Below are 22,608 nucleotides of genomic sequence, written 5' to 3' on the forward strand. Positions count from 1 at the left end.
TTAGCCCAAGGAAATGAGGTTTCCATAAATGGTGAAATTTTTTCTTCTTTGGTTGGTTGGGGTCTCAGGATAGGCTTATGCTGTTTTGCTCTGGGACACTAACTTGTCTGGGCTTGTCTGCAAGGCAGGTACTAAGAATCAATCAGGAATCAGTTTGCATATTTGAAGATCCTAGGGGTGAGGGGAGGGGATTATCTTGATGGAAGTTGAGGAGAAGGATAGTTATCTGAAAGGAAGTCAGTGAAAAAGGACATTTCCTCCAGGTCCGAGGGAAGGGGAAGTTTTAAATACAGAGGAGAATCTGTTCCTCAGTTTCAGCAACCCTATGTCAATTCAGGTCCTCGGAGAACCAGACCTCAAGATGGGATTAGAGGATCAGAATAAAAATAAAAAAATTACCGGATGAAGTGCCTGTGGGGGAGCAGAAATAGGTAGACGGAGCCTCAGACTGAGATTCAGGTCTGACATCTGTGAACAACCAGAGGGGAGGAAAACTTAGACAAGAAGAATGCCAGACTGCAGCACAGTTCTGAGAATATTGTGATGTTATGATGGGGAGTCTCTAAGCCGAAGTTGCCCATGAGAGGACTCCTGCAGGAATGGCCAACATTAATACCCCCGTGGGGTTTAGTTAGCTAGGAGCAGCCCGGGAAAGTGCGGCCACAGGGCTAGCAGGTGGAGGCCATCAGTTAACCTCATTCTATGCAGTAGGTTCTCTTGAAGCGAGACCTAAGTGGGACACTTCCATGTCTACCACAGTCCACTTTTTTATTTATACATATTCACTTCATGTTCATGCTTGGGAACAGCCTTAAAATGATTTTAATTTTGACTTCCTTCCCTCACTTCTAACAGTCAGTCGTTACTGGGTAACATAGGCAAAGCCACCACAATATCTCTATAACAATGTAATAATAGTATAATACTTAAGTATTAACAATATCAATTTAGGATTAAGAGAAATACTACAAATGGAGTCTTATAACATTTTTGTGTTGAACATTTTCAATCAAAATTTCATGTGTAATATTTATCCCAAGCTGTTACATTTGTTATTGTTCGCACATTCTCCTTGCTGTGTAATGTTTTCTTACATGAATTTATTAGATTTTAGGTTTTCTGACTCTGAATCTGAGTTCTTTCCATCAGCCATTCTCATTTTAGTGTGAAGTGGTTTGGTAAGATAGACTTCTTATTCTTAATGCCTCACTAAGATCTATTATATTGGATAGCAGTGGAAGTTTTACTCTGGTTGGATAAAAGGAGGAGGGACACTCTTATTAATCTCATGAATAGAACACTTTGGAAAGCAGGGTAAGATTGCTCTTCCCCCTTTAAAGCAAGGTGAGGTTGTGGGGGTTGGGGAACGTTGGGGGTGGGACTATTTGCTTAGAGCAGCAGGAAGACACCAAAGGACTATTGCTATAACGGCTGTCAGTTTTAACAACTGCAGAACAAATGCAGCATACCTTACCAGCATTCTTTTCCTCTGCGGGTTATTTAGTACAATTGTAAGAGAAAAACACCATTGGGGTAAGCATGAGGCCAACTGTGGAGTAGGTGTTTGAGACACCTTTTTTTCAAACAATCTGACAAACAACTTTAGATTTCACAACCTATCACATGACTAATTGGAATTTCATGAAATGCTCTACTGATAAGATAACATGATGTAAAGGTGAGTTCAAGGTTAAAAATCAGTGTTTCTGAACATCTGTACAATGTGCTGTGAATCAAGCATTCACATTTACGTTGAAGGTAGAAGGGAGTCTGTCATCAGGTTTCATTTCTTCCAGGGACTTACCAGCCTCTCTTCTCTACTTGCTTTTCTCACATGCCCTTCACTCCACCTGGAGTGTTTTTATCCCTGCCCTTCACAATGTTCTCCTGTCCTTTAACACCCGTTCTGCCATCATGAAAGAATGTCACCTCTCCTTCCTCTGAAACCCATAGCCACTCTCACCCAGCCCTTACACAGTCTCATTGTTGTTGGCGTACTCACTCACTGTCCCCCTCTACCAAAGGGAAAGACCCTTCACCAGTGGAATTGTGCCTTAAATATATTTTTGAACTTATTATTCATTAAATTTATTTTGATTACATATGTTTTCCAAATATTCTTTTGGAAAAGCATTACAGTAATGAACCAATACAGTAAGGTTAATAAAATTGTAAAAGAAAATAGGGCAATGGAAAGAAGGAATCAAATAAGCCAACCACAGTAACTGTGCTTAAATATCAACTTGGCTCTAACAAATATGGGCATCTAGAACAAAGCAGCATAACAGTATTTATTCTTCATTATCACAGAGGAGAAGAACAATAGTCTCTTTGGAGAAAGTTGGTTTACCTTGACCCTCAAGTTTAAGAAAACTCTCGTATTAGACTTTACATAGGAGATAATTAGTAAGCATAATTTTACCCTTAATTAATGAATGCTTATTGAGGTCTACTAAATATTTTTGAATATTTTGAATATTTTTGAATTTTGCTAATTGGAGAGTAGGGACAGGCAGGACAAAAATTGACATCACTTGTTTACCACGTGGTGGAGGATGATTAAGTAAGAAGATCATTACATACAGAATGATAAGCGCTTTAATTGAAATAACTTTAAAGTTGCTCTATATAAAAGCACCTACCCAGAGGACTAGGAGTAAGGAAGACTTCTCAGAGATGGTGATTCCTGATGTTGGAACCAAGCTTTGAAAACCACCTGGAAATATTGCAGCAGAGTAGCGTTTGGTGTTGAAAGGGGAGAAAGCAAAAGAGTAGACAGAGAAAAAGGATATTGCAGCCTCCTAGAGCAGCATGTACAAAGACCTAGGGGCAAGAGAGAGTATGGGGCTTCTTAGGTGCTGAGGCTTTGAGCAGGGCCTTCTCCATGCAGGGTCTCATATTCAAGTTAAGCAATTTCACATTATTCCCGAGAATACCAAAGAATTTCAACAAGTGTTACATCAGGAATTGACATGATGAGACTGGTAATTTTGAAAGATCATAGAACAGGTAGTATGGAGATAGAAATTAAAGGGAGCAAGACGGAAGCCAGAGAGACTTGTTAGGAGGTATCTGGAGTATCGATGATGATGACAGTACTAATAATGCTCCCACAAAAATGCCAATCAGCAGTATCCTCCGTAATAACACAGAATGAATGCAGAATCATTTCACATAACTGTTTCTCTTCATGACCTGCAGCCGAAACACTCAGCAGTACCTTGTATTAAAGGTAGTTTCATATATTTTTAATATATGATGGAAAACTTTCCTTAATAATGGAACTTCTCTCCAAAATTTTTATTAGAACTGTCATATGCTTGGATCTTCAATGAATATCCATCGTTTGTTGAAGAAGATAGTCGGAGATTTGTCTCTCAAGAGACAGGCCACCTCTACATAGCCAAGGTGGAGCCATCCGATGTGGGAAATTACACATGTGTGGTGACAAGTACGGTGACGAATGCCAGAGTGCTGGGATCTCCAACTCCTTTGGTGCTACGTTCTGATGGTATGAAATGTTTCAAGGTGCAATTCTAAGTGAAATATTGTGAATACAAGCAAAAACAAAAGGGAAAAGTATATCTTGAAGAATTATTTCATTTTTTTCAGAATGAAAAATACTTAGGAGTACAATGACTAAAATGATTCCGTAAATCATAGGACACCATATGTAGTGTTTACCCAAGACCATCTTCACAATTTGCAAGGACCAGGGAAAAATGAAAATGAGGAGCCCTTTGTTCAAAAACTATTAAGAATTTCAAGATGGTGACAACAGACCATTAAAACAAGCACGAGGCCCTTCTGAGCCTGGGGCCCAGGGAGCATTCCTATGAAGTTCTCTGTCCTGACTTTTGCCAGCTTGAGATTCTTAAAGCTCTGGATATTTTTGTTATAGGCAAAAAAGTATTTCTAAAAAATAATTAAATTAAGAAAAGTGTCCATTAGATCCCCACAACTTATTCATCTTATAATTGAAAGTTTGTACCTTTTGACCAGCATCTCTGCATTTTCCCCACTCCCAGCAGTATGGTGGTTATAGTTAATAATACTGTAGCTTATACTTGAAACTTGCTAAGAGAGTGGATCTTAAGTGTTCTCACCATAAAACTTTAAAAATTTTAAAAAATATAAGTGATTATCTATGTGAGATGCTAGATGTGTTAACTTGTTTGAGGTAATTTTTTTGCAGTGTATTTGTATATTAAATCATTGCGTTATACACCATAAGAAATCACATTGTACAACCTAAATATACAGGTTTTTATTTGTCAATCATATCTCAATAAAGCTGAGAAAAAAAGAAAAAAATCTGTTTCATCAACCCCTTCATGGTAGTTTCAGGGGAGCCCATGAGCTGCAGAGGAAACAGACTTGTAAACCTGAGTAATTGTCCCACTTACACAAAACCATGTCAGATACAGGGCAATGCCATGACCACAAGTTATCTAAGCGCTTCTTTCCATCAGTTATAACTGAGTTTGACCTTTCCCATTTATTAAGTTACTGTTTCTTTTCTCCAAGGAGCCATTTAATACATTTAAGATTGGTGTCGATGCTACCAGGGTACCATTAAGTAGATTCCCTCCCATAATTTTTGCTCTTTAGGATATTTCAAGCAGTCATAATATATTGCATATTTCAGTTGACTAGAAATGTCCAAATTGAATACAGAATAAAAAAGCCTCCCATTTTATATAATGTAAAAGGCATAGCAGTTTTCTTGGAACTGCTCTGTAAGCAGTCATTTACAAGTCAGGGAATCCAAAGCTCCTGAATGTTTGTTAGTGTTGCATGCTTGGCTCAAGTTAGCACTGCTTCTAAAAGTGCTTCATAGACGGCTAGTGAGTAAATCATTAGGAGAAACCCATTCAAAATGAAGCAAAAGAAAATTTTTATTTAAGAAAAATGGGACAATTCCAAAGGAAACGTTGAAACTATTAACTTTGTGGATTTACAGGTGTGATGGGTGAATATGAACCGAAAATAGAAGTTCAGTTTCCAGAAACTCTTCCAGCAGCTAAAGGTTCAACTGTGAAACTGGAATGTTTTGCCCTTGGAAAGTAAGTTTTATAACATTGACTCCGATGTGCTGAAATATTAGGTTGCTGTAAGAGAGCAAGATAGTTTTTGACAGACTCTTCTTTTCCTTATTTTCTAAAATTTTCTGTCATTTAGAAGCAAGGGAAAAATAAAATACAGGGAAAATGCACATATATAATTTAGTTTGAAGCTTTAAAGGCAATTTGCAGAAAATGACTGTGCCTGCCTAATTTCATAAACTAAATTGGTACTATTTTTCTTTTGCTTGTTCATTTGTTGTATTATAATAGTGGGTATGTGTTAGACTCTTTTCTCTAAATCATGAATTAACTCAAGAAAATGCACAGTTTATTTTATTACAATATGACTTGGGTAAATCTTTGCATCATGTTTATGTAATTGACAGTTGGAGGTGTTGTTCTGCATTTGAAAACCTGTGCCTTTTTGCTCTGTCCTAATGAAAGCTTTATTTTGTCAATGGCTTCCAGACATCAGTATAAAATAGCTAATAACCTGACAATTTTCTTCCTAGTCCCATACCTCAGATTAATTGGAGAAGAAGTGACGGACTGCCTTTTTCCAGTAAAATTAAGTCGAGGAAATTCAATGGTGTGCTTGAAATCCCCAACTTCCAGCAGGAAGATGCAGGTTCCTATGAATGCCTTGCTGAGAATTCACGAGGAAAAAATGTCGCCAGAGGGCGTCTCACTTACTATGGTGAGCATCCACTTGAGGCAAATTGGATTTTTAGCTTTTGTTCTCTGTATAAAATGTTGTTGTTGGGGAGGTGGAAGGTTATGGCAGAATTCCAATGTCAGCTTGTTCTGTTCTAAATGTTGTTAAATGAGGATAAATATTTATCATAGGAGGAATTAAAAAGAAAGAGAATTCTGCAATGAAGTTGGAGGCATATTTTAAAATGATCCATATGATAATGAAGTATTTAACTTTTTTTCTAAGAAGTACCTTTTACACATTTAACCATATCGAAGAGAGATCTCTTTTCAGTCCCCTCTCCTTTAGAAAATGTGTTTTTAGGGGGCCAGCCCGGTGCCATAGCAGTTAAGTTCACACACTCTGCTTCAGCGGCCCAGTGTTCCCCGGATTGGATCCTGGGCACAGACCTACGCACGGCTCATCAAGCCATGTTGTGGCAGCTGTCCCACATATAAAGTAGAGGAAGATGGGCATGGATGTTAGCTCAGGGCTAATCTTCCTCAAAAACAGAAAAGAAAGAAAACGTGGTTTATATCTTTCTTTGTTCTCTTCACTAAGCAGAAAGACATTGTCTACTGACAAGACTTGCAATTATTGCATTAGGCAAACCACGTAAAGTCAGCTTCTGTCGAGTTTTTCAGTGTTATTCTATACCTTCTAATAATGTAATTGTACCATGTTGGCTGCTTTTAATTTGTAATCACATTATTTGGTGTATTGTTCAATTTGGGTAAGGAAAGGATAATAATGTTACCTTTATTTAGAGTCTATTTGTTGGAAAATTAAATTGTCTTTTTTTTTAAAATTTGTTTTCAAATCCCTTTTATTAAAAAATACTAGGTTTTTTGATGAGAGCATAATTTAGAAAGTATAAATATATGATTTTACAAAACTTAAAATACATGAAGATGTAAGCTCAATGAATATATATTTGCAGGTTAATCTTTGGAAACATTGTAAGACTACTGGGAATTGACCATTTTTGTGAAAGGCAAATTGCATTATATTCTATTTGTTTTAGAAACTGGAAATTGAATCAGTTTGCAATACAAACTTATATATCATACATAAATGTTGCAGGGAGGGAAACGTTTGCAAAGACTAATATTAAAGTTGTGGGGCTTATTATGACTCCCCTCAAAAAAATTTGAAGTCTGCAGGTGCTTTACCTGTGATTAGACTGACCCTTGTTATTGTACAATTTTAGGATGTCAGGGACAAAATGCAGGCATGGATTAATAGCATGAGTCATTCTCTGTTGCAACTCTCCCATCTCGTTGCTTGATTTGGTTAGAATACACAGCACCAAGTTGGAGTTACCCAAGTGTCAAGGTCTACTTCTTGGTTGGATGATACAGAGATGGGTTGGGAACACTTAACCAATGTGTCTGTACAGCTCTAAGGCCACCCTAAAGCAAGTCACATTTTCTCACATCCCCAGCTTAGTTCCTCCTTTCTAAGCAGCCATTGCCTGACCTAGTATAAGAAGTGACCATTAAAAGAAAACAGATATTCCAACTGTCTGATGTTTCAGTAAGAATGTTTTTAGCTGTATGGAACAGCAGCCCTGCATAAATGATAAATAATGGCATGACAAGAAATCCAAAGCTAAGCTGGCGTTCAAGTGCCTTATAATCAGATTTTTTTTTTCGGCCCTTATCTATCTTTTCCCTTTCTCTGCATGTTAGTTTCCATTGTGGTCACAGAATGGCTGCCAGAGTGACCAGCACATTAATTCTTGTTCATCCTTCCGTTCTCCAAAACATCTTGCATTTCCCTTCTCAAATCTCATTGGCTGCATGTTTATTCCTAAACTAATCACTAGCAAGAAAAATTGGTTTAGACAACTTAAGGGCCTCTGCTTGGAACAGGGAGTAAGGTCAGGTTTCCCTGGGTTTTGTGGACAGTATGAGGGGATGGAAGAGAGGATAGCTCAGTGAAAATCTGGGGTTATTTTAGGAGTAAAGAAGAGAGGAAATGGATGCACAGTAGACAACCAACATCATCCACTTACTTAGTAAAGGAGATAGACTGTTGCTTTAGTCCATTATGTAGGTAATATGATATGTACCTAAGAAATAAATTAGAAATTAATGAGATAAAGAATTTCATGAAAGTTACTCTATAATTCTGGCTTGAGCCTAGTATATTCAATAAATGCCATGCAGTTCTTTGATTATCTGCTTTAATATTTCATGTAAAAAAATGAGCTGATAGAATATTTGGATCTCATGTGATGAATAAGGGGGGAAATCACAATTAACATGGCAGCTGGAATCTCAGGATTGGCTTAATCCAGCAAATTATCCTCCCACTTGGAGAAGAAAAATAGTAGTATGAGAAGGCAGTGGAAATTTTTGCTGGAAACTTGAGTTTCAGTCACAGGCTCATGTGTGAGTCTGTTTGCAGTCTCATTCCATCTAGGCTGGTAATTCCTGAAAGAAGAAAATGTGTTTTAATATAGAGTAGGGAGAAGTGATTTTGGACTGAACTACCCTTCAAACTGGGCAAACATTTTATGTAAAAATAATAATAATAAGGTAAAACTTAGACCAGTACGTTTTCTCTGAAATCTAAACAACTGTACTTTCATTTCAATTTCATTTATTAAAAAAACAATTTTATGAGATAGAAATGGAGAGACAGATCTTCCCAGGGTTGCGATTAAATAGAAATGGATAAACTGTTTCTCCATATGGAGGATGAAAATGTGAGTCCCACAGTACACATCGCATGCATAATGCAATGTGAAACCAGTAAGACATCTCACCTCCCAGTTTTGGATCTAAAACGCAAGCTAAGACTTGGCTGAATATACTGTGTGTATGGAGTCACTTTCATTGTAAGTGGTATGTTGCTTTTATCTGTAAAGAGTATTTCCAAATATCTTCTAAAACGTAAGTGGAAGTGGTAAATCCACTTGATGCAACTGATTTACATACATAATTTAAAGTTGCATGAATTACTTCTTTTTCATAAAAAATCGTATGATTCATATTGAACTAATGTATCCATCTTTCCCTGCTTTCATTTTAATTCACACACAGAAGCTCATAAGATGCTCACTGGTTTGTATTTAATTGAGTTATTTCTAACTTGAAGGAAATATTTTTTTCCTCAGATCTAGAAGTTTCTCTTCTATGGATGTTAATTTTTGTGTATAATTAAGACTAGTATCTGCTGTCCACATATTAAGTTGTCATCAATTGTGATCTCATGATCAAAAATACACTTGTAAAAAAAATTCTATTTTGTGCACCTGCATTATTATCAACTAATAGACATCTGAAAACTAAAATACAGATCCAAGAATTTTGAAAACAGCGAAAGCATAATGAGTTTGGCTTAGGAAATGACAGATTGCAAAATCTATCCTCAAATCTAGAAATGTTTCATATATCTACTTTAAGAACTTAGGGAGTTAAATATAACTGTAGGTGCCGTGCTCACATTAATCCATTGCTTACAGTCTTAAATCCATTTATATTTACATGGATAAAGTATTTAAGTTTTATCTACTGGGTGGTTTGAATTTTGTTTTTTTCACTGCAGCGAAGCCTCATTGGGTTCAGCTCATAAAAGATGTGGAAATCGCTGTGGAGGATAATCTTTATTGGGAATGCCGGGCGAGTGGTAAGCCCAAACCCTCCTACCGATGGTTGAAAAATGGAGAAGCCCTTGTGCTCGAGGTAAGGTCATGTGCCTGGCGACTCCTCCCTCTCCCAGCTGTGTGTTCAGTAAATGCTTTCTCCAGGACCTAGTGCCAAAGTAAACTGTTGAGTTTGCACACGTTCCTTTGCATCTAAGGAGTAGTACAGGATGGAAAAAATATACATAAAATCAAGTACCCAATCCACCGGGGCAGGAGTATTTTCAATGTTGAATTTCACTGGGAAAAGGTGATTTTGTGAATTTCATCTATAAAATGATATACTATTTTTTTGATTTTGAAATTAGAGAAGGCCTTACTTAATCAAATATAGAATGTAATTTCCTTTTTCCTGTTTGACAACTTGGCATGGCCTCTGGAGAATAAATGTGTCTATTGCTTGGTTGCCTTGTAACATGAGTACTTATTTTCTCAATCAGTTTTCTTCTGAACCCATGTAATTTTTGCTCTTTTTAAAAATTGTGTACAAGGTCAATTATGTTCCTTCAAATTTCTATACATAACCTTTCATACTACCTAAAAACCTTTAATAAATGTGTGTTTCCCAGAACCCTTTTTAATGCACAGAATTTATAATGTCTTTAATTTTCATGATTTAAAAAAATGGTGAAAACTTTTCCAGTTGGTGGGGTGGAAAGCATGGTGCATTTTTAGAAGTCTGCAACTTTAAAGAAAGGGGAAAATAAAGTGGCTGCAATATTTTACCTCTTGCTTTGTTGTTTATTTTACTGATATACTTTCGGACTGAAGGATGTTTATTAGCACTTACTACGTGTGGTGGTTCTGTTAAATCAGTCTCACATTTTCAAATAAGGAAAAGTTTAAATTTCAGATCAGATTGCGTCATCCTCTGAGGAAAATGAGCTAGACTTGTGTATGATTGAAATAGTAGTCTGTGGTTTTCATTTTTCTTCCAAGAGGGTATATACGTTTATATGTAAGATAAACTTTTGTTATCACCTAGGAGAGAATACAGATAGAAAACGGTGCCCTTACAATATCAAACCTAAATGTGACTGATTCTGGCATGTTCCAATGCATAGCAGAAAACAAACATGGTCTCGTCTATTCCAGTGCTGAACTCAAGGTTGTTGGTAAGGCTAATTTTTTCTTGTCATATTATTTTTTCCTTAAATCCTGCATTTTTGGCAGCAGCAGAAATATTTACTTTTCATAGTAGATTCCTATATTTAATACCATGCTACAGTGTTACAGCAGAATCATTCAGGGTTTCTAATCAAAGCATACATTTTAGTGATTTCGAAGGAAAAGCAGCACTCATGGCCAGAGTTGGACCAAAGGCTGAAGTAAAGCAATAGTAGGGAGATGATGCTCACCTAAGACATCCTTATCCACCTCCAATATTACGAACTAAGCAATGGTTTTTAAGAGAACACATAACTTTGGTGTTCTCTGTGGCTGGCCCGTAAAAGTAAATACCAAATTCAAATCAGTCATTTATGGATCTGAAAGTAGTTGCCTTTGTCTTTAGTAACCCTGATAGAAGCATCAGTCATTAGGCATACTGAAGCTTTAATTAACCAAGACGCAACTACTTGAAATTCTAAATTACTTTCTTCTTGTATTTTAGGTAAGAAGAAGAAAGAGTCTGTTGTATCATCTTTAGGGCAATTGTCCAGAAAAACAGTTTAAATTGCAATTGACTGAAAATCCAACCACAGCTGAGAACATAGCACAGTATGGCAGAAATAAGAAAGAAGGAAGGAAGGGAGGGATCATGTAATTAAAATATAGATTTGAATTTCAGCATAACTTGATCCAGGGCTCGAACATCATCACTGTTATCAGATTTTGTATGATGATCCCCGACATGTTCAGTTTCTATTACCACTGTCAATCCAGTGGAAGAAAGATGGCTTTCTTAACTGCTCAAATGGAAGTCACAGTCCTGCATGTCATTGGCCCCATGTAGCCTGATTTGGGTCACATACCCATGGCTGGCCCAATCCATATGGCCAAAAGGTTGGAAGGTTCTGATTGATCTAACTCAGTGATCCTCAGCTGGGAACAGTTTTGCCCCAGGGCATCTTAGGAAATATCTGGAGACATTTTTGGTTGTCACAATTTTTGGGGAGGGAGTGCTGCTGGCATCTTGTGGGCAGAGGCCAGAGAAGCTGCTAAATATCCTACAATGCACAAGACAGACTCTCACAACAAAAAATTATCCAGCCCCAAATGTCGTGTCATGTTGAGAAACCCTAGTTTAAAAAAAGCAGATCTCTCATCCCTAGTGCCTGGAGGTTAGAAACACATCTGCATCAGGAAGACTGAGGCCTGGGAAGGGCCGATCATCAACTGAAAATCTGGCTCCTCTTATCCATGGCAGAGAAGTAGGGTTTTATGACAAAAAGGGAGTGGAATTGGCATACAAGTCTTCAGCTGAAGCACTGCTATCCTTTTGCTTTAAATTAACCTTATGAGCCATAATTGGTTCATCTTTAAAACGGATGGGTCCCTAACAACATGCTGCAAGGCATTTTTGTATGTGAAAAAATATGAGATATGTTTTTAAAAAAAGATTTTATTCAAATATGAAGTTTTTAGGGGGTTGTTTTAGTAAAAATTATTTTCTTACAATCTTAATTTTCAAGGCCAAAAACCTCTGGACAACGTGTCTTCTTTATCCACAACCCTATATAATATAATTCACTGTATCATCTCCACTTCTAAAAAAAATTACATTCACTGGAATTTGCCATAAGACACAGCATTAGATACTTGGGAAATACTTTAGTCCTTAACTTTTTTCCACATTTGCAGTAAAAGGAAGAATGTTTTCTGATTAAATATGATTTCATTCAAATGGTATATTATTACATATCTTGAATGTTCAACTGTTGTTCCACCATCAGCATCTCTTGCATTGTTAGCAAACATAATCTTTTCTACATATTATATTTAATGTAATATTGTAACTTAATATAGTAATGCATATTATATTTCTCCAACTTGGAAGTTTAACCATATGAAAATTTTATAAAAGATCTTGATAATTTTTATGCAGGAGAATAATAATTCAATACTAAGTCTTCATTCTAAGAATGTTTACTGAACACTAACTGAGTGCCAGGGATGGTGCCAAGGTCTATGTCCTAGAAGTCACAAGAGAAACCAACCCTTTGTTGTCTTCATGGAACTAACTTTCAAGAGCATTCTATGAAAAATGTGTTTAATTTTAATAAACTCATGATTGAGCTATTTTAAAACTTCAGAGTAAACTTAAAATTCTCATATAAAGAAATTACCTCAAGAATTAGAACTTGCCAGAAACACAATAGTAAGAATTAATTTTTGAGGTTTGAAATTCTACATGTCACGCCCAGTGAATCAGGTAAATCAAGTCTTGAGATCTTGTGTTCAAGAAACTTTAAAAATGGTTATAAAGTCAACCTTTGAAATGTATGAGAATTAAAAAACAGTAAATCAAACCTCAAATTCTCATTCTCTTTCTTCCTCTTTCCTTTTCAGCTGCTGCTCCAGATTTTTCAAAGACTCCAATGAAAAAGTTGATTCAGGTGCAGGTGGGCAGCGTGGTCAGCTTGGATTGTAAACCCAGAGCCTCCCCCAGGGCACTCTCCTCCTGGAAGAAAGGAGATGCCATCGTACAGGAGAATGAAAGGTATTCTGTGGTCCAAAAGGTGCCGATTTCTTCTCACTTTCCTTAGTGATGCCAAAGTAGGTTTTCCATATGAAATGAAATGCTGTAGCATTTCAATAAAACGTGAAATGTTTAAGAACCGTGATGGTAGTATTTTTGTTCTGTAATACTGTCACAATGATAGTGATAAGTTTTTGAAATCTAAAAATAGAGAGATTTCTCACCTCTTCCCACAAAGAGTACTTTATTTTAGAAAGGAATGTCTTCCTCAATTGCCTGGTGACACTCAAACTGGAATGATAAAGGAATGTCAGCCCTGGACCCAGGCCCTCACTCAGCATCCCGGTGGCCCCACATCCCAGGACAAAAAGTAATGACAGCATATGTCAAATAAATACCAATATTGCTATATTGAAATAACTTAGCATTACTGATATTAGTTTAAGCAAAGCCTTTCTTGGTTTCCTGGTTATTATAATAACATTTAAAATGAAGAGACAGAACAGGGCCAAGTTAAAAGCACAGATTCCGGAGCCAGACTGCCTGAGTCCAAATCTTCATTCTGTCTTTTACTAGCTTAATGAAGTGACTGACTCTCTCTGTGTCTCATGTCCTCGTTTGTTAGTGAGGATGGTGATATTATTACATACTTCACGTTATGAGGGTTAGTATGTGGATGAAACACATAAATATCCATAAAGCACTTAGGTAAATACCTAGCAGAGAGTAAATATAAGTATTGACTATTATTATTTATTGAGCATTTCCTGCATGCCAGGTACTATGCTCAGAGATTGTGATAAGCAGAATAATGGCCCCAAAGAAGTCCATGTCCTTATCCTGGAATCCTATGATTACGTTACATTATATGACAAAAGATAATTGAAGTTGAGGATGGAATTAAGATTGCTAACTAGTTGACTTTAAAATAAGATGATTGTCTTAGATTATCTGGATGGGCTCAAGTAATCATCTGAGCATTTAAAAGGGGAAGAGGAAAGCAAAAGGATTTGAAAGAGATGTATGATAATCAGAGAAGAGGCGGGAGAGATTCCGAGCAGGAGAGGGACCCTCATTGGGATCGCTGACTTTGAAGATGGTGGAAGGTGGCCAATGAGCAAAGGAATTTCAGACTACTATGTAAGATAGGAATAGCCCTCAGCTGATAGTCAGCAAGGAAATCTGTCCCCTAACCACAATGAACTGAATTTTACCCACAACCTGAAGGAGCAAGAATGATTCTAGAGCCTTCCAAAGGAACACAGCCCTACAACACTTTGATTTTAGCCCAGGGAGACCCATACTGGACTTCTGACCTCAAGGAGTATGACAATAAATGTGTCTTGTTTTAGGCCACTCAGTTTATAGTAACTTATTATAGAAGAAAGAAGAAAATAATACAAAGCTCTACACGCATTATCTCCTTTAAATATCTCTGCAACTCTATGGTGTGTAGATCATATTATTATCTCCATTTTACTAGTAAGAAACCTACGGCTTAGAGGTATTATATAGTTTTCCTAAAGTCACATAGCCAAGATTTGAATCCATGTCTGTTTGACTCTAGGGCATAACCACTGAGCTTTTTCAATGCCACATTTTGTGAAGGGAGAATCTTAGAGGTGATCTCAGCCTTTGAAGGCGTGGAGTCCAAATTATTCTTTTTGGAGATGGGGTGGTGGGGACAATAAAACCTTAGGCCAAGAAATGTGGATTTACTTTTCAAAAATTACAAGATGTGTTGCGGATAACCAGGTTGAACTGCTTTTAGATGAAAAGGTATTTTTATGAGTGGGTTGTGATGACACAATCTGCAATTGCTCCAAGTATTTAATGGGAGACACCTCCATTAAAAGGCAACCACAGCAGGATGACAGGGCAAAGTTGTGAGCAGAGTGGTTAAACACAATCCAGCCAAATGCTAGGCTGCACAGAATAGATTTCTGGAACAGGAAGTAATTTAGTGATTTGGAGTTTAAATCTGTAAGCCGTTATAAACAAGTATATGCTTGTATATAACAAGTGCTTGTATATAACAAGTATATGCTTGTATATAGTAAACCCACTTGTCCTCACAGTAGTGCCTATTGTAAGCAGAGGTCTTTAATCTTAATTTTTAAAAGGAATAAAAAGATTAAGGGATTTAGCTAAAGGCACATGACTAGAAGTTTACTCCCACATTATAGAGTGATGGGATAATGAGAGAAAAAAGGATATAAATTTCAGAATCTCACCTGGGATTTCTGGTTGGTCACTTCTACCTTGGTGTCATTGTCAATTATGTAACACCTCTGAAGCTTAATTTCCTCATCCATGAAATAGACTAATGCTTCCCTTACATAGTTGCTATAAAATAAGCATTTAGCATAATGTCTGCTATTTGTAGATATACTGATTAGTAAGAATGAGGTTATATTACAAATAAAGTGTTGAAAGTAAAGTGGCTGAAAGAAATAGAAGCTTTTTGTTTGTTGGTTGAGTGGCTCCTTGGCGGGTTGGTATCTCTGAAGGCAGGCAGTCAAGCTACCTGGAGTCCACAGTCATCAGGGACGCAGGCCCCTTTTATCTTGCTGCTCTACCGTCTTCATGTCATGAGCCAAAATGGCTGCTAGGGCTTCAGCCTCCCCATGACATCCTTCCCAATGTCATCCCACTGTCAGCTCCCAATGACAGGAAGGAGGAAGGTAGAAATCAGGGTACATTTCCTTCCTTTTAAGAAACTTTCTAGGGGCTGGCCTCATGGCCAAGTGGTTAAGTTTGTGCGCTCTGCTTCTGCAGCCCAGGGTTCGAATCCTGGGCGCGGACATGGCGTTGGTCATCAGGCCACGCTGAGGCGGCATCCCACATACCACAACTAGAAGGACCCACGACTGAAAATACACAACTATGTACCTGGGGGCTTTGGGAGAAAAAGGAAAAATAAAGTCTTTAAAAAAAATAAATAAACTTTCTAAAAGTCCCAAACAGTAATTTCCTTTATATCTTACTGATCAGAAATTAGTTCCCTAGCTAGACTTAGCTGCAATGGAGGCTAGGAAATATGGATTTTTTTTTTTTTCCTGGGTGGGAATGTGCCCAATGAGAAATTGGGATTATGTTTTAAGAAGAAAGGGGAAAATGGTTGTTACTCCAGCAATGTCTCACTTTCGTAAGTGTTACTTCTCTGTCCCTTTCAAGCCTACTGACCCTCTGCTTCGTATCAGTGTTTCTAACATCTCCCTATGAATAAGGAAACTTTTCGGGTATAAAAATAAAGTTAAAAAGAGAAACATGTTTAAGGAGAGGGTCTGTAGTGCCATAATCCTTCCCAGGTATCTCAGTCAGTTCTAGTTTCTGTAACAAAATACCATAAATTGGATGGCTGAACAAACAGAAATTTATTTCTCAGAGTTCTGTGGGGTGGAAGTCCAAGATCAGGGTATCAGCAAGGTTGAGTTTTGGTGAGGGCCTTCTTGTCAGTTGCAGGCAGCCACCTTCTTGTATCCTCCCATGGCAGAAAGAGAGCAAGAGAGCTCTCCGGGTCTCTTTTAAGGACTCTGATCCCATTCAGGAATGCTCCACCCTCATGACCTAATCACCTGGTAAAGGCCCACCTTCAAATACCATCACATCAGGGATTAGGATTTCACATGTGCCCTGGGGGGGCTCAACCCTTCAGTACCCAGCACCACCTCTGGCCGTTCTGGTTTTGCTTTCATCTGTTTGGACAGCAGAAAGCACTGATGAGCCAGGGCCTTGTTGCTTAGGGAAAAGGCTGCTAGAAGCAATTATTGAACAAGTTGCAGATTTGAATTTTCTCCAAGTTCATGTGAAATCACAGTGGACCTGAGCCATCCATTGGCAACAAAAGCCCCATGTCTCTCCCTCTTGACAACGTGGTCTGCAGGAATCAGCCAAATCGGGGAAGCACTTTAAATGATTCATTTATTGTGGTTGGTCAGTCATGGGCTGTTCCAACTTAAGACATGCAGATTGAAATCTCAGTTTGGGGAGAAGTGCATTCATTGGTGCATTTGAAAATAGAAGGTAAAAATTTTTGATGGGGTATTTATGGCAAGATTTTAAGTCCATTCGTTTTTTAGTTAGTTATTTTTTAGTAGGTGAACTTGGGTTTGTCAGTGAATATGAAACTTAGGATAAATAGGAAAGCTCTCTCCAGCCTAGCGGAGAGGCTTTTGGTGCCAAATATACTTTAGATTAAGCATATATATACATGTATGTGTAGGTATATATATATCACTATATATTTGTATATATATATATGTGTATGTATATGTATATATGTATGTATATGTAAATATATATGTGTGTGTGTATGTGTATATCATTCAAAGCCTAAATCAGAAAAACAAATCCAAGGATTAAATATGTGTCTTTAAAAATTGTTTAAACTGATAACTATGTCCCCTATGTAAATCACACAGTACATTTGAATAATTATAATCTACCTGGTTTGTAAGTTTTTATATCAGTACAATAGCAGCTTTGTAATCATGCACCACCCATAGTAATGTGGATCTAAGTCAGTGCGAGACCTAAATTACAGAATAGTTTTGGAGAAATCAGTGTGTTGCTTTCAAGTAGAGAGAGCATTTCAAGCTAAAGTAATAAAGGGATTCCATCCCAATAGAGACCCAACAGAGGTCTGAGAAAAGCTGTTCCAACAGATAATAAGGGGTTATAACGCAAGTAGTGATTCTTGAGCTCTTAAAATTAAGTGCGCATTCATTTGTTTGAAAATATTTTGAAAACCTACTATGTGCTAGGCACTAGGTATTTAATTTTTATCAGAGAAGTCCTTCCCATCATTTGTAGCTTTTCAGGGCATGCGGACAGGTAACACAGGGCAGTTAAAATAAAACTGAACTGGCAAAGTACAGGATATTCAGTGACTACCTGAGAAGGCCCCATCTCCAAGGCAGGGAGCAGAGCCGGCTTTCTGGAGAATGTAATGTCTGCACCAAGACTTGAAAGATGACTAGGGTTCACCGGAGAAGACTGCTCAAGGCAGGAGGAACAGCCTGTGCAAAAGCACAGAGACAAGGACAGCATAGGTATTTAAGTAACTAAATGTTCAGTGCACCTCAAGTGTAAAGTGCCTTAGGAGAGGGAGATACAGAGAGGGTCAGGCTGTAGAGGTAAGCAGGGATAATATGGTGAATGCCATGGTAGGCTCAATTAAAGAGTTTGGGCTTTATTCCACAAGCACTGAGAAGCAACAGAATAAAGTCAAGGTAGCAGAGTAAGAAGAAATCAACTTTTAAAAACAATCACAGTGGTGGGAGTGGAGAGCGTGGATTGGAGTGGTGGGAAAACTTGAAGCAAGAACCCCAGTTAGCAGCAATTCACCCATCTAAACAAGAGAGGATTGCTGCCTGAACTCAAGAAATGGCAGTGAGCATGGAGAGAAGTGTGGAGGGGGTTGAAAAGATGGTATGTCAGCACCACCTAGGAGTTGATCAGATTAAAGATTTGGGGAGAAGATACCAGTCAAGGATGAATCCTAAATTTCCAGCTTAGGCATCAGGGAGACTGGTAGACCCATTCAGTGAGATGGGAAACATTATGGAAGGAGCAAGAGTGAGGGCAAATATGATAAGTTCAATTTGAGATTGGTTGAGTTTGAAGTGCTAGTTGAAAAACCAACTGGGTATATCTATGGGCATGTAGGGGTTGACTATATGAATCTGGAACTCAGGAGAAAGGCCTGAGCTACAAATAGAAATTTAGATGTCACAAGCATGTAGATTGTAACTGAAACCATGGCAGTGGATAAAATTGTCTGGGAACATGTGTATTAAATGGCAGAGGGTCTACATCTGACCACTGAAGCTGATAGAAACAAATTATGAGTAGAGGATGCCTGTTTTTACAATTCCATTTAAATAACTAACAATCACAATTTGTAAGTAATTGATATGTTAAGTAAAGGTCAACTTAAGTCACCTGGTACGCAAATATACTAAACTTTGAAATTACTAGCATCAGTAGTGGGTAAAGGTAGTTTTATTTTTTTGCTTTTCTTGTTCTGTGTTTATATCGCAGTATTGAGAAAAGTTATTGTGCTTTTTCCCCCTGCAAGAATCAGGTTTTCCAAACAAACAAATGCTCTACCCTTTTGAGCGTCCAGTTTCACCAGGTGTCAATGTTTTAGTGCTGTTGAATTCATTCATTCATTCACTTAAGCCCACATGTTTTCAAAAGACTTGAATTGAGAGGTTTTGTCTCCTTTAAGCAAAGTAAAATTGAAAAAGACCCTAGAGAATGCGAACAGGCATGGTATGCAAGAAGAAATAGCCAGTTGGCATATTTTAAAGAATGTTTAGCTTTTCTGTATCACTTAGTAGTGCTTAAAACGCATTAGCCAATTATTTTAAAAAATGGGGCTTTCACTTGAATGCTATTGCTTATAATAGTAAATATTTTATTGCAATAACCTCAGTTCAGAAGAGAGTCAAAGGATGGCCCATTACTTCTAATTAAACACATTAAAATTGTTTCAGATGTTCTATGCAGCATTTAATACTATAGAAATTTAAATGCTTTTTAAAGAAATAGTAAAGATTTTCTCCAAATATTAATAGCCATAATCCAGACAATGTTTTTAAAATATATTAACCAATTCTTAATGTATTTTTTGCATATAGTTAGAAACTGGCTTTTAAAATGCAGTAAGCATTATATGCTGTATGATTCCATTTATATGACATTCCAGAAAAAGGCACAGCTTTAGGGACGGCAAAACAGAAAAGTCATCACTGCTTGCTGGAGGCTGGCAGTGGGTGGAGAGATTGACTATTTAGGGCCTGGGGGAGTTTTTGGGGAGAGGGAATTGTTCTAGATCTTGATTGTGACAGTGGTTACATAACTACATCATTTGTTAAAATTCACAAATCTGCGCATCTTTCAAAAAGGATGCATTTATACTGTATATAAATTATACCTTAATTTTTTAAACAAAATTTTACATGCAATTTTACATTCATCTCATCCTGATTTCATGAATAGCTTCATATAGGAGTTTAAAACCTCAAGAAATGCTCCCAACAGGTCTCTTTTACCTTTGGTGTGACATAGAGTAATTCAATGACAATACTTAGGAGCAGAATCTAAACGTTTGGCAGGAACCACAATAATTCTGCCAGAGCAAGAACAACGTGGCATTTCCACCATTGCTACGACTCATAGCCAGAGTTGTGCTTTATAAAGAGGTGTCTGGGAACTCCGTTACTATCCAGCAAATCTGTTAGGTAGTACTTCGCCTTGGCTCAAGCTCTTAGATGAAGAACAAGGATTCCTCTGCCAAGTAGTTTCTGTCGCCCTCCCTTTCCCATTCCCTCACATTTCTTGGCTCCTCTTTCCCTTATCACAGTAGAGTCTATTTTTCTTCATACTGTTCAAAGTGCTGCTCCCTTCTCTGTCTGCCTCCCATTGCCCCCTTTCACCCAAAGAGCTGGACTCCATTACCGTCTCCTTCATCCTCAGTCTGCCCACCTAAACAGCTGTCCCCTCACAATGATCAGATAGATGTGGAAGCTCAATGAGTTTCAATTAATCTACCCTGAGGCATGCAGCTGAGATTTCAGCTAATGCTTTACTCCTGTACACTTTACTCCAATTAATCTCTAACCGTTGAACTTTCAAGAACAAGGGAGAATTTTGTTTAATATATGTCATGGTGCCACTTTCAGGACCTGGATATTAGTTGAACAGAGTCTGATGCCCCTGCTTCCTGTATGCAAGGAAGGTGCTCATGCTGTCCGCTAGTTTGTCATATCTTTATTTTGCACTGAGGACTGTGCTAGCACTGGGAGTACACAGACGAATAAGAAATAGAGCCCTCAAGGAGCTTGCACACAGTCTCTTTAGATTGTGGAAAACGTAGCTATCAGCTACACTGAGAGACTATATGATTAAGGTGACCATATAATTCTATAAACTGGGATATTTTGAAAGAGAAAAAGGGCATTGTTAGTAATTACCTCCAAGACAACATGCATAACCTGGACTGGCCTGAGGAAACTGGGCATTGCCCCCCTCTCTGTAATGGGGGAGTATATAAGCCAGCAAGATGCACAGAGAAGAGAGGCTGCCTCAGCCCTGGGGAGTGGGAGAGCAGCTCCATAAGGACAGGTGTCTCAAAGGAAGTGACACTGGAGGTGTTTTGAAGGCTCTGTAAAATCGAGCAAAGCAAAAGAGGGGGGAAAATGCCATCAGAACAAAATGACTGCATGACAAGGTAGAATTGGATATTCATTACAATTGTGCCCATGGTGAAGTTCACATATGATCTGGAAAATCAGAAAGCCTGGCCTGAGTTCTTTCCCAGATAGACAACCATTTCTCTCCCTCAAAGGAGGTGAACATTGGAGGAAGAGCATTTTTCTTAAAGAGGGGCTTGAGATACCTGGGTAAATATGCGAGAGTTTCAGAGAATAGAGAACACCTCCTTCCACATCTGGGTTCCCCAACCCGAACCTCCATTTCTTTCATAATTCCAACTGGAAAGAGAAGAGGAAGGATACATTTGCCCCATACCCTATGAGAAGATTAAGCTAGTATTTAAGAGAAGCGTGAAGATAAGCAAGAGAAGAGTGAACACAATCCACGACTTTGGGTTGGAATGGGGCTCGTGAGAAAGCATCACAATCAGTTCCTCTCCTCCATACCCCACCCCCCAACCATCAACGCCGACCTACAGATCTTCCCCAATTAACCACAGACAGCTTAAGTTTCTGCATGTGTATTTGTATCATTATTTACATGAATTATTTATGCCTAATTGGTATGCAGTATACTAATTACTAGGCACATTATTCGCTGTGTAGATGAAGTTAAATGTAAGTTTTATTTGCTTCTTGATTTAATTGTAGCACGTGGAAAGAGCAAAGCATTGAAGTCAAAAAGACATGGGTCAAATCGTGGCTCTGACCACCTAGCGGGTGTTAGACAAGTTACTTAACCCCTGAGTCTTGGTTTCCTTATTTGTGAAATGGCATCAGAATTCTTACCTTGCAAGCTTAGTCAGTCGATTAGGTGGTATTTGCTTGGCACACACTCTTAGCAAGAGGTTGGCTAGATAAACTGGTCTTCCCTGATAGGTAGAGAAAGGACAAGGTTTCCTTGGGACAAATTACTTCCAACTCTCTCCCTACCCCATTTCTCTCACACTCTGGGGCACTTCTTTCTTTATCTCAGTGGACTCTAGTTGCAAAGATAAAAATAGAATAATGTGTGCAAAGCATTACTATAGTGGCTTCTATATAGCTTCTCAGAAATAGGCACCCGCTACCGTTGATATTGGTGGAGTTTTTGGGGGTTTTTTTGAAGAAGCTCAGCCCTGAGCTAACATCTGCCAATCCTCCTTGTTTTGCTGAGGAAGACTGGTCCTGAGCTAACATCCGTGCCCATCTTCCTCTGCTTTATCTGCGGGACGCCTACCACAGCATGGCTTGATGAGCGGTGCCATCTCCGCACCTGGGATCCGAACCAGTGAACCCCGGGCCGCTGAAACGGAACGTGTGAACTTAACTGCTGCGCCACCGGGCCAGCCCCC

General features: G+C 38.2%; 1 protein-coding gene across 5 annotated transcripts in view; it reads left to right on the forward strand.

The window, feature by feature from the left end:
• The window catches only part of CNTN3 (contactin 3), a 324,643-nt gene that overhangs the window by 225,822 nt on the left and 76,213 nt on the right, over window positions 1–22,608 (forward strand). For all 5 annotated transcript variants that reach the window (XM_070576766.1, XM_070576770.1, XM_070576768.1 and 2 more), the window contains 6 exons: window positions 3,308–3,511; window positions 4,964–5,066; window positions 5,579–5,763; window positions 9,316–9,452; window positions 10,398–10,527; window positions 12,923–13,073. In XM_070576766.1, coding sequence (XP_070432867.1) covers window positions 3,308–3,511; window positions 4,964–5,066; window positions 5,579–5,763; window positions 9,316–9,452; window positions 10,398–10,527; window positions 12,923–13,073 — 910 coding nt within the window. The remainder of the gene's footprint in view (window positions 1–3,307; window positions 3,512–4,963; window positions 5,067–5,578; window positions 5,764–9,315; window positions 9,453–10,397; window positions 10,528–12,922; window positions 13,074–22,608) is intronic.

The sequence above is a fragment of the Equus przewalskii genome, chromosome 15 (assembly GCF_037783145.1).
Source record: "Equus przewalskii isolate Varuska chromosome 15, EquPr2, whole genome shotgun sequence".
Taxonomy (NCBI): domain Eukaryota; kingdom Metazoa; phylum Chordata; class Mammalia; order Perissodactyla; family Equidae; genus Equus; species Equus przewalskii.